Source organism: Centroberyx affinis, unplaced genomic scaffold (assembly GCF_046629955.1).
Source record: "Centroberyx affinis isolate AG114_WGS23_722 - 3 ecotype Tasmania unplaced genomic scaffold, CSIRO-AGI_Caff_v1 ptg002689l_1, whole genome shotgun sequence".
Classification (NCBI taxonomy): Eukaryota; Metazoa; Chordata; class Actinopteri; order Beryciformes; family Berycidae; genus Centroberyx; species Centroberyx affinis.
The window spans coordinates 401219-414044 of NW_027280870.1; the positions used below are offsets into that span (position 1 = coordinate 401219).

The 12826-nt window shown below is 41.9% G+C and overlaps 1 protein-coding gene across 1 annotated transcript in view; it reads right to left on the reverse strand.

The window, feature by feature from the left end:
- The window catches only part of ncs1b (neuronal calcium sensor 1b), a 15272-nt gene continuing 2446 nt past the window's right edge, over nt 1–12826 (reverse strand). Inside the window, exons 4-10 of the mRNA XM_071535320.1 lie at nt 9631–9655; nt 6265–6403; nt 3587–3665; nt 2966–3054; nt 2806–2883; nt 2053–2160; nt 1–1564 (exon numbers count right to left, since the gene is read on the reverse strand). Coding sequence (XP_071391421.1) covers nt 2062–2160; nt 2806–2883; nt 2966–3054; nt 3587–3665; nt 6265–6403; nt 9631–9655 — 509 coding nt within the window. The 3' untranslated portion in view covers nt 1–1564; nt 2053–2061. The remainder of the gene's footprint in view (nt 1565–2052; nt 2161–2805; nt 2884–2965; nt 3055–3586; nt 3666–6264; nt 6404–9630; nt 9656–12826) is intronic.

The window sequence follows — 12826 nt, forward strand, 5'->3', positions numbered from 1 at the left end:
TACTTGAGTGATAATGTATTCCAATTTCAATACAAAGCAATGGGTGTGAGGGCGGTCTTGGATTATTTTCTACTATTATTTACTCTTTAACTTTGATTATCATTAGGACGGTTTATCATTTTACATCTGAGCAAAAGTAATTCCACTTATGCATTAAACAAAACTGCCTGTTAAAATTGTTCACAAACTGGTATATATATATAAAAAAAAATCAAACACAATATTTTCTATCCACTTCAAATACAAAGTAAAGACTAAGAATAATAGAAAAGTTAGCCACTTAAATGCATTTTATTCTGTGCTCTTATACTCTTAATCAACAGGTAAATGACATTTATCATTTAGTAAATTATCATTTGCATAAGGCAAAATCAGTGAAGCTGATTAAACATCTTGATGCTCAGACTGAAATGACCAAGGGTTGAGAAAAAAGGCGTCATCACATGCTCTGGCTTCTTTAAAACACACAGGACAAATACAAAGTGGACAGTGGCAACCACACAGCTCGCAAAAGCTTTACAACCAGAATTGATGTCTGTTTGTGCCTCTCAATGACCAAGACTTTGTGTGTACAGAGGGTGGGTAGATGCTCTCAAAAGAAATAATGAGCCTCAATTCAGATGTCAACTGCGAGGATTTGCTGTGTTGCTTGGTCATGTCATTCAGGATGTGGCTGTGCAAGACTGCAGACACTAGACACTGGTGCTGACCAGGAAATGAAAACACAATAGGATGCAAACATAGTAAAAGAATCCATACAAAACTCTCACTCCTTCAACTTTCTTCTTCAAATAAAAAAAAAGGTATTCTCTCAGGAAAAGGAAACCTCAGAATGTGAGGGAAAAAAAGCAATCCCTTACAACAATGCTGAAAAATACAGTGCAATACATTTGAACACCTTCGATTAAAAAATAAAACTTCAAACTTCATTCCATTTTTATGAAGAAATTCCCAGAAATGCAGCAAAGCAGAAAATAAAATATTACAATCATATTTACATTATACAATATACACTATACGGCTTTGTAACTTAAGTTAAGTGTTCACACTCTCAGCAAGTAACACGTTTTTCCAGATGCTCCCAGCTTTAGAGTCTCTCCAAGTGATGAATCAGCGCAGCGCAGTTCTTCCGACCGGTTCACGTGCATCTCAAGGTTGACGTGAACAAGACGCACAACACCGTCTCTGAGGGAGTTCAGTTCCTTGGACCGTCCACGGTACATAACCACAACACCTTGCTTGCAGAAATGCTCTCACGCAGTCCACAACATTTAAGGGCGTACGCAGTGCCACATAGTTTTAGAAGCACGGATAAATGACTGAGGGTTTGCTGACATATTTTAAATGCTCCGTCACATCAAAGGATATAGATTTTCACAATCCTTAGTAGAAATGTAGATGTGCAGCTACTGACACAAATGCCGGACGGGCGTGCGACAAAACTTCACGCAGTCCACTTCCAGGTGAGCAGTTTACGTGGGAGACCATGTGACTTCCTCCCGTTACAGGTGTGATGGTGCTGGATTGGCTTATTATGCATTGCAGGATGCCGAGTTGGATCCATCTGAGAAAATTGTAACAACGATCACCATTGAATTGATTATGATGTGTGGTGTCAAGATACTTGTACATATTCATAGCATACAAGTTACTCAGTAAACAGTGCTACAGCATGGTAAATGCATGTCCTCACAGGCTCACTTCACAGTTGACAACACGTTGAGCAGGATGTCAGCAACAATTGGCAGGGGCCAGTGCAATGCATTAGGCGGCGGGGGGAGAAGGCTGACTCGCTCTTCACTCAACACTGCAAGACTACTTGATTGCCAGCAATCAAGTAGGCCATTTGAATAATTCATAAGAACAAACTGGGAGCTGACAATGGCTTCTTCACTTTGTTTTCAGCCCACGGTCTGAATTTCCTTTCTTTTATACTTTCCTCAGACAAAATAACAATCACTCTGTTATCTCAGAGTGAAAGCACAGCTTGGAATTGAAAATAATCAAAGCACAGAATTATGTAGCCATGTAGATCATTAATACCCCACTCACCTTGCATTCCTACACAAGTCCGTCATAGAGAGACAATGCCTGAACAATAGAGGGATCTGCCTTTGAACCCTCCTGAAACTCCTGCAGAGTCAGCTTGCCATCTGAATTCTGGAAGAAGAACAGAGGACACAATGAAACTGAAGACCATGAAGTGATTGGGATGCTTTTACACCACGCTACCAGCAGGGGGCAAAAGTGCTTCTCAAGTAAAATGATGTGTCACTCCTGTTCCACACTGTTGGACTGATCTGGTTCAATGCACTTGGATGGTAGCCCCTCTCTTCCGCCAATACAAATGACTGAGCACTGCTGTGTACAGCTAGTCCAATGGGCTGATCTTGGCAGTAGTGGGCATGCAGCTGACAAACACGCCCAAGCAGGCTCCGTCTCATCTTTCACTGAAGCTGAGTAGATTCTGAGAGCGGGCATTAGCACTAGGCGCTGGTGGTGGAGAAGACTATCTATGATGTTTATAGACTGCAGGCAGTGTTAGTGACGCTGCGATGGCTACAGCTAACAGCTCTAAACTTAACAGCGTCTGCGTCAAAGCCCCAGGGGGGGCAACAAAGGCACATCCAGTCCTCTTCAATAGTAAACTAATAATCATTACTGCACTAGTATCACAGCATCATTCCAAGTTGAATGTTGCACTGTGGAAAGTAACATCAAGCAGTTTTACAGCTACTGCATTAGCCAGTGTGTTTATTACTTCAGTCTTTTGTGTATTATTAGTTAGACATGAAAAACACTAACCTTGTCCATCATTGCAAAAATACGGTCCACCCTCTTCTCTGGTGTGTTCTCTTCTTCTGGCAACTCCACCGTGTTCCCCTGAGATATAAAACCGTTACAATATATATAGTAGCGTTCCAATGATTCAGGTTTCAAATGTTGAATGTTTGGTATGACTTACCACCATCTGATATATGGCATCTACGATATTCAACATCTCATCGCGAGTGATGTAGCCATCGTTATCAAGGTCATATAATTTAAACGCCCCTGTATGGAGAAAACCATTAAAAAATAGATGAGTTTTACCAATTTACTGCAGCTCCAGTTTTCTGACCTCAGCATGGGGTCCTGTGAACCCAACATTTAAAACAGATGATCTATACTGATTACAAAGCACATAGACATGGTTTCATTTCTAAAAGCTACAAAAATCAAGCTACTCTTTAGAACTGGTCAATGACAGGCAGCATGGCAGCATGGCTCTCACAGTGGTTTCCCTGTTGCTCAAAAGCTGATGGTGGTAGTTTTTCATTTTAAAATAACAATCAAGAATTGTTACAGACATTTCAGTTTGACCACAAGTTTTTCTAGGGACCCAATTTTCAAATAAGGTCCTGACTCCAAGGCCGCAAAAGCCTGCTGTAGCTTGTCTAACAATCATTTATTTGCTGTCCTCTAGGAGCCACCAACCCTCTTTGTTATGCAATGCATAACAATCAACCCCAAATCCTGTCATTTAAGTGTCAGGACACACTTGGGGGAGGGGAGGGGAGGGAAGGGGAGGGGGTCATCTACTCACATCTCAACTTCTCATCCAGAGTTCCCCGAGAGGTAACTGACAAGGCCTGGATGAACTCGGAGAACTCGATGCGCCCATCCTACAGCGTGGCAGACGGGGAAAGCGAGAGAGAAAGAGAAAGAGAGAGAGACAGAGACAGAATGGCCCAGAGACAAGATGAACATCTCACTTCACACTCGCTGTACTTTCATGAACTCCTTGCTGTACTTTCATAAACTCCGCGTTGTATTCCGCTGAAAACGGGGCCAGACGTTTGCTCCAAGTCAGCTGCTATTTCTGCCCTGCACCTGGCTCTCTCCTGAGGCAGAAATATGTCACCTCTGGTCATTAGTAAGATGGATGCTACTGGCTCATAGTCTGAAAGTTATACTGCACAAATATACAACCACTGTATATTTGGGGCAAAGATGTTTCACCTTTTTCCAATGATTCCACATCATGAATGGACTTTGCAGATAACTCTGTCCGACAAGGTAAAAAAAATAATCTGTCCTGACACTTATTTCCTCTTAGCTTTTGTTAGAATGCCATGCACAGCATCTTACCACAGCAGCTCAAAATTTCCAATTACCCTCCAAAATTGTGGCCTGCAGCGTTCCACTCTGAGGCCTCGCTTTGTAGCAAATAGAAACGGCTGCTAACACAGATAGTGGTCGAATACAAAATGAAAATACAAAATTAGCAGCACTTACGAACACTGCTAATTTAGACTCAACTCATCAAGTTATGAACTCCAACCTCAATCAGTTGTATGGGACCTACACAAATCAAACCATGACACTGCATAAAAAGAAATGCCATTCATATGCTGAGTGAAAACAACAGCTTCTGGACAACAACAATGCATGTAAACTGACTCTGTGATAGTGGAGCCATCACCTATTGATTAATTCATATTGTCACCATATAGGCTTGACTTGCATCACACAGGCTTTTCCCTCATCCTACTACTATGACACCCGACCTGGAAGCACAATGCCTGAGTCAAGTCATGACTCTTCTCTCAGCAGGAACGCTGAATGCTCTTCATGGCCTCGGGGACAGCTGACTTTATCTCTACCAGACATCTGACCAGCCAGACATTTCTAAACAGACATCAAACTGAGAAATTATCCTCATTACATAAGTCAGAAAAAAACTATTTATGATCAATGAGTTCTCTAACTATAGGGTGCCTAACACTAATGAAGGTCATAGATAAACATCAGACAGAGGGGTTGTCTGATCTCAAAGCCTCTTAACCAAAGTCAATAAACCACTGAGGTCTCATAGACCTACCAGGAGCTGTTCATCTACAACTCATCCTCCAAAACAGAATTTGAACCATCCTGTACAATTTGCAATGGGGAGGGGATCTTCAGACAAATCTAGCTGTCAGAGTTGGGCCTAGTTAAGCTGTGCTTTATCATAATATCCTCAAATCCTGCTTGGAGGACGTGCCCACGTAACACAGACAGGGAAGAGTTTCATTCCCAGAACTAGAAGGGCACTTGGAGAGCGCAGACCTCCGCCAAGGTTCATGCTATTATTGCTTGTTCGTGAGTCTGATCCACTCCAAAATTTAATGGGTTCTTCCTTGGCCCATGCTACACCCTTCCATGAAGTTTCATGAAAATCGGGCCAGTAGTTTTTCTGTAATCCTGCTAACAGACAAACAGACAGACAAACAAACAAACGGCACCGAAAACATAACCTCCTTGGCAGAGGGTAACTAGATATGCAGCTTTTGAAAAACTTGGCACCTACTATTACAAATTGATTGCTGGCATAAAAGTGTGGCTTACTATTATGTGTTACTATTGAAGATATGAGTCATCTTCACATCTTTGCTTACAAAATATCCCTTTTTGAGGACAGAATCATCTGTTTTTTTGAAATACTGACTGACGATTTTCAGGCGGCAAAATGTTTCCAAAATGTGTATAAAAGTGTATTGGAATGAAAGCCTTCAAATACATGCAGAGCTATCATGTTGGTCAAAAATACAGCAGAATCATGTTTATCCGAACTTTATACTTCTGAAACGATCGGCCTTCTGAACAAACTGCAATATATTCTAAAGTTGGAATACAGTATAAATCACAGATGCTTCCAATTAAAATAATTTAAACAGCATATTAATCTGCACAAAGCACTTCCAAATGTGTATGTATGTCCTGATAATATTTTGATTAAGCTTTGGTCTAGAATCTCAACACACTTTAGTGTCCAAAACACTTAATTTTCCTTAACAGCCTTCACTCTCGAGGGGTTTTCAGATAAATAAGCTTCTGCTGTATACTAACCTGACAGTATGCAATTCACACAAGCAACAAGTAAAAAGGGCTCAGAGTGTAGATTATAATTAAAGCAGCACAATGAATAGGATTTCTATACTTGTTTTGAGCAACAATAGCATCATGTCGCCCTTTCATTCTGTGCAACCTCTGGCTGGCCAGACAGAAGGAGCTCTTGTTCTCGCGTGCTGGCTTGACCTCTAAATAAAGGCCGTTAGATTAACTGTACCCTCAAGGCTTTACAGACACTGTTGCTTTTAACATATCTTCCCTTATCTAGCAGCCACCCCAGACAACGAGCCAATCTCAAAACCGTGTGTTTATCAACTGAAAATAACAGGAATTTGAATACTTTGCTACCTTCTAAAAGAAAAGTGCAACATATAGAATTGGATTACAAACCTTATTTTCATCAAAGACGTTGAAGACAAAGGAGGCAAACTTGGTGGGATCTCCAAAAGGAAAGAACTGCTTGTATATCTTCTGGAAGCCCACAGCATCTAGCTGCCCGCTTGGACAATCCTTAATGAAGCCTTTGTACCTGAGAAAAACAACACAGATTTAAAAGTTAGCAAATGTATCATTCACAACATAAAGATTACACAGAATCAACACTGGAGATCAGTTAATGATAAACGATTTGAGTCACTCCCTCGCTTGTACAGTAAGCATTACTGATTCAGTTTGAAAGAGCATGTTAGATCAAAAAGGTACAGCGCAGAGCTATTTGTCTCGTTAGCAGATAAGACGATTGCCCTAATCAAATAGCAGGCCCAGAGAGTGTTTAACTCTAATCAAATTACTCTCCAGCCCTCTTTTGATAATATGCATAGCTGATAGATAAGTCTGTGAGCTTCCTCTCGCCCCTGGAAATGACATATCTAGAGAGTGACTTAACATCTCAGTTAGCCTAAATATAGAAGCGTTTCATAACCAATTTGAAGCGCAGTCACTCAAAGGTAGGCAGTCTCCTTGTATGTCTCAATAAAGAAACACAGCATTGGAGTCTGCTAACAAGACTGTAATGGGTCAGGGAGCAAGGAAGAGAGTGCTAGCCTGAACAAAAAGAAATGGTAGATGAAAAGAAGAAGAAGAAGGAGATTGCCAGGGAAATAATAACAGCAAATGTGATGTGGGTTCACGTACGGGAGTATTGCTTGTTCGTCTGTGATTCAGGCAAGGCTGTTCAAAATAAGGCTAGGCTGTAATTAAGGCCAGGGCGAGAGTATTCTGATGAAGAATGAAGCCCAGGACAGATCTCTTCCACTCTCACTTTGGCTCCTCACTCTTAAACCCTTTACTTTTAATCTGCCTCGCAGATAATGAAGCCAGCTCCATAGTCAAAGAAATGGAGAGGAGCTCTGACGAGCAGCTGGGAAAAGTTCAGCGAGAAGAGAAAAGAACCATGTAATTCTCACATTTGCATTATCTGGAGATATGCAGGGAAATGAAAGCCTAGCTCACTACAATGCAGAATTCTACCTAATTGGTATTCAAAGTGCAGAACACACAATGCATATCATAATCCAAAGATGACCCATTTCACCTGAATTCTCGTTTTTTAAAAATTGCCCACTGTATGTGAATCATACCAGGCAACCAATGAATTGTTTACAGATGTAAATTATATATATACCTGGTATCCCACATTTTTTTCTGTTTTTGCAGCAAGCAGCCCTTACTGGTGACAGAATAGCAGCCATAGCGAATGGGAAATCTATCATCAAATGGTAAAATCTGTGATTATTTTGCCCCTGTTCAGTAATTTGAGGTGGATGAAAAACATTCACTTTGGCATTTCATGTATCAAATGCTTGCATACATTCCCATCTCCCAAATATGAATCTCCCACATTAGCCAGTCCTGCTAGTCACATGAATTTGTTTAGGGCCTTTAGCGCATCTGCTATTGTGACACTGTTTCACCCATCCTTGTTTTTGACCATAGCGATAGGTACTTGTAAGGATGACTAACACAACATTTAACATACTGCATGTGGAGTCACACATGCGGCAGGCACAGATTGCGGTGTACCCGTCTAAAAATGTTTGCTAAGTGTCAGCTAACTGTAGGCTTAATGTAACTACTTTGCCCACTGCACTCGCAGGGACACAGTACATGTGACATTGTGCATCAGACTACGCTAGGAAGCCAGAATGAAGATAAAGTATTTATTACTGGCAATGGCTTCTACTACTTGGCATCTACCTTGGTGGTTGCTAAAGAGTTGTGCAGGATGTTTCTTTTGCTCCTGTCTAGTTGGCAGGAACATCACTGTGCTATGGCATTTTGTTATTGATTTCAGGTGAGCCCCTAGCATACTAATGATGTTCCCTTAGAAGAGAATTAGAATGGAGAACAAATTTAATGCACAACACAGGCATTTATCTAACCCTGCTAATTCTTCTGTGTCTGTGCCTGTGCTCTAATTACACGCCATCTGGCATTTCCCCTGGTAAAATTCCCTCTCATCCCTCACACTCAGCCGTGTTGATTGCTGCTGATCTTCAAGTGAGGACTCATGCAAACTTTCCTGTGAAAGACAGTGAGAGTGATGGTGAGCTGGCTGCACAGCCGAGGGAGGGGGTGGGGGGTGGGGGGTATTCCGCCCCAGTACACTCAGGCAGCCCCAGAGACGGGCCAAGCTCAGAGGCTCTGGACCTGCCAATGCCCAGTGGTATCTAATGCTACTGCTGCTGCTGTGTGGCTGTGAATACGTCCCGGCTCCTTCCCCCCGTAACCCTCCAACTGGGGGGGCATGCGGCTAGCAGCTAGCTCACGAGGCACTGCTCTTTTCATGCATGCAGAATTACGCCGTGAAAGGCAAAACCAAAGCTGGAGAGCTAAAGTGTGAACATGGAAGAGTGAGCACTTTATTACAGCACTCCCTCCTCTGATATAGGCTATTCTTTGTTTTTCGTGTACAGAGAAACAATAGCCTACCAGCAGTATACAGTGAGCAAATAAGGACGGCTACGCTCAAGCATGAATCATCTCTATAATGAAGATGCATTGCCTCTCATCCATGAGCCGGTGGCTGACAAATTGTGCCTTCAGAAAAGCATTCAGAAATGCATGCCTAAAAAGTAATCAGTCTCACCGACAGCCCCTGTTCTGTGATTTGCCCTGACCAGAGGTGTCTGTTATATTAATATGTTTGATCTTGAGATATGTAAGTACATGATACAATAAGTACAGGTTTAGATAAGAGAAGGGATAGAGCTCTGCAAGACTATGCTGCTGTGGCTCACACAGATTAATGGTGTCAATAGGTATTTGACAGGTAGGATCACTAATCGACAACCTCGTGGAGGCTCTGTCTGTCATCTTGTAGTCATTAAGAGCCTGAAAACAAAACAACCTTTTGCCCCCTCCATTTTTCTGTTATCGGAAATCCCTCTTGCAAATAGAGCAAAAAGGTTGTTGAGGAATGCATCATGGAAGTGTTTGCATCAGTGTTATCAGCCTTCAAAGTCACTCAGTCTGAGTATCATCAGGCTTCAAAGTCATGCTATTTTCAGAACTCATCTGTCTTCGGGGCAGTGTGAGGGAGAAGACTGCCGGCTTACAATAAACTATCAAACCAACTTTAAATACTCTATCCATGGATTTATGAAATTAAATCAACAAAGTGGGTTTGGCAAGTGGGTCAAGATAAGGCCCCTGCTTCTTGTGAGTTTTGCCAGTGAAGACACATAGCCGAGACTATGACTAGTCTCCCATCAGGAATGGAGAAATTCTCATGAAAAATGTATGCTCTCAACTTACCACTGCTGCACCTCTTTCTCTGTAACTGTAAGAGAAATAAAAAGTGACATTAGCTCAGAGGAAAAACTTTGGGTGGCCTAGAAAAAAAGCAGTTTGCTATTGTTAGATGCAATAGTAAGTGCCAAGTAGTAACATTGTTGATCATCTTGGCCTAATCCTTTCTTACACCTGTCCTCTAACTACACCCAAAATATGAAAGAGCAGCAATATGCTATCAAAAGAAGATGTCCTTGTCTAGCTGACTTTAGAATTCACCATTTCTAATACACTCTCAAAGAAGATGAGCAAATAGTTCATCCTAGCCAGTATAGTAGTGGACAGGTGGGGATAAACCACAGGGAACAATACAAACACAAGCAAGGTTGAAGGAATGAAGGTCAGCAACAGATTTAAGAAGGAGAACAGTTTAGGAAGCAGGATGTGTTATCAGTGTTATCATGCCCACACAAGCATTATTATCTGCCAGTATCTAATCAACCAATCCCTCATGGCTCCCCCTTGTCTCTTTACTCTCTCTCAAGTAACCAAAAGCAATTTTCGTCTTCTCAACCCCTGGGGTTGCTGCTGAAAACAAGGGCTGGAAATCAATGGCATTAGTTTAACCAGGTGGTCCTTCAAGAGAGACTTTCTGAATACATGCTGATATAAGTCTGAGGATAGAGGCCTTCCATTACCACCTCTGTTGGGCCTGGGGCAACACAAGAGCCTTGTGTTGCCATAAATACAACAAACAGCAGGCTAATCTACGGTTTCTTCAATATTGTAATGTTTCACTGTGGAGCAGAGAGTTTCAGTGCTAGACTTTTACTCGCTACAAATTAATAAAGGACATTTTCTATGGGAAATTACCACTGAATCTAATACTGAGACACTGTAGCAGAGAGGGAAACACATTACACTGATCCCATTCAGCTGATCAAAAATACATTCACGAAAAGGGCTATAAAGGATACATCCTCAAGCCTTTGACCAAGCGAGATAGTTTACACAATGCATTCCATAATGTGACTATTGCAGTGCTAGAGCAGAGTAATACAGAGGCCATCAATAAGGCAGCAGGTCAGGTAGTCTACGCCTGCATACATCTTGGTCTCAATTTGCTTTGCTCAGCGTTTCACCAAGAAACCCATCATGTGACCCATTCCTAGGCAATAAATGTCAGGGTCAATCTCACGACTGTCAGCCAAGCCAAGCTACCATTAAATTGGCCTCAAAAGTCAATGCAGCCAAAAATTGAGGCAATTTACCATGGCCACGATTAAATAAAAATGTATTACATAACTTGGTCAGAGGCAGTGGGCAGTAATGCAATCGGCCCATGCAGGAGAGCAGGGCACGCTCTGCCTGTTGGCCCTGCAGGGTCTGCAAGAATACATCCAGCTTGCACTCTGTCACTATGAGCCTCTTCCACCGCTCTGACAACTTACAAAATCATCATGCAAATACATAGGCCTAGCGTACATCCTGCGGTCATTTTGATAGGATTGTTGGTGTTTCCATGTGAGAGCAGCCATTTGGAAAACCATTTCTGCGTTGATTTAGCCTCTCTTTAAACACAGGTAATATTCCAACCATTTTTCAACCCGTTTTCACAAAGAACAGGAAAACATTGGCTAGCCAGAGTCTTTGCTTAGCTTAGTTTTGCCTTTGGCTAAGTGTTTTAATGATTAATATACAAGGTAATAATGATTAGCTTACAAAGACGTTTCAGTATTTTCAAACCTACCACAAAATGAAGACAGGTATCTACAGATATTCTGTTGCACTGCCAACAGAGAAAGTGAAATGACATCTGAACTCACAGACAATGGTGAAATGAATAGCAAGCCTCATAGGCCTAAATGTTTTTAGCCTGGCATTGTTGGTTGCCTGTCAACAGAGGGCATTATTTGCTAGGGAAAAAAATTACCCTACTTCTCTTACCACTAAAACAGCAAGACACACAGGCACAGAGACATTTACTAAGTCCCCAATCTGTCAGGAGCCAAAAGAAACCGTTGACTAAAACGGCAGACACACCTTCTCATAGGAGAGAGCAAGAGAAAGAGGCAGTAGGATGAAGGCAGAAATGATAAAGAGTCTCCGTCAAGCAGGAGCAGAACAAGGGAGAGTGATCATGCGGGGAGAGAAAGCTTGGTGCCCCTCTCAGCGATGCTAACCAGATAAGATCCTAATTATACTATTCCATTCCCTGCTCAAAGAGGGCAATTAGGGGATAAAGCGAGAGAGAGAGGGTGAAAGGGTAAGAGAGAAAGAAAGAGAGCAAGAGGGAGGTAGAGAGAGAGAGAGAGAGAGAGAGAGAGGGAGAGAGAGGGAGAGAGGGAGACTAAAGGACAGCAGCAAGCAGCCCAGCCCAGCACGAAGCCCAATCTTCCTCCACAGCAATTTCCTGCCACAACAGCCTTCCTTGGTTCTGCTATGGAGAGACCCACTACACAAATAACACTGTCATTAAGCAGCCATTGGCTGTCAACTCCCACCCACACCTGCACACTGTACTGTTCAAACAATAATATTGTGCTCCAAGAATAACACACAAATGATTAATAATTTACTGTTTTTTGAGCAGACATTGGCAATCTGTGATAATTGTCAATGTGATATCTGCTCAAATGTTATGAAAACTGCAGGGGAAAAAGGCATTTTAGCTTTTAAAGAGATCGTCACTAATTTACTATTGGCAAGGTAAAAGGAGCCAATTCTTAACTCTGTCAATCTGCCATGTCCTGATAAATCAATAGGAACAATAGAGTCCATGTGCTTGAAATGTTGTGGATTAGAATCCAGCTTTTGACCTGGGTCATCCCCTCTCTTGATCCTACCTTTCCTGTCACTCTCCAGGCAATGCTATACAATAACCTAGAAATTACAAATGTCCCTATAGCATGAAGAGCATAGCATGAATTGATTCAGCCTCTCTTTATACATATATTTCTATCTATCTATACTGTATCTACCTCTCTCTGTCCATAAGATGCATATGAATGTCAGATTGTGATGTCTAGCAAACCCCCAGCCTGATAGCGGACGCTAAGTCTTCAGCATCTCCATATTCATAAATCCCTTCAGCGTGATTTAAAGATGCTGATTACAACTTTTGCCAGACCTGAACCAATCACAATTTGTTACACAACATCGAAATGTAATTCTAAATCAAAGGGGCAGCGTATTCCCAGCTGACATTTAGTTGGTAGCA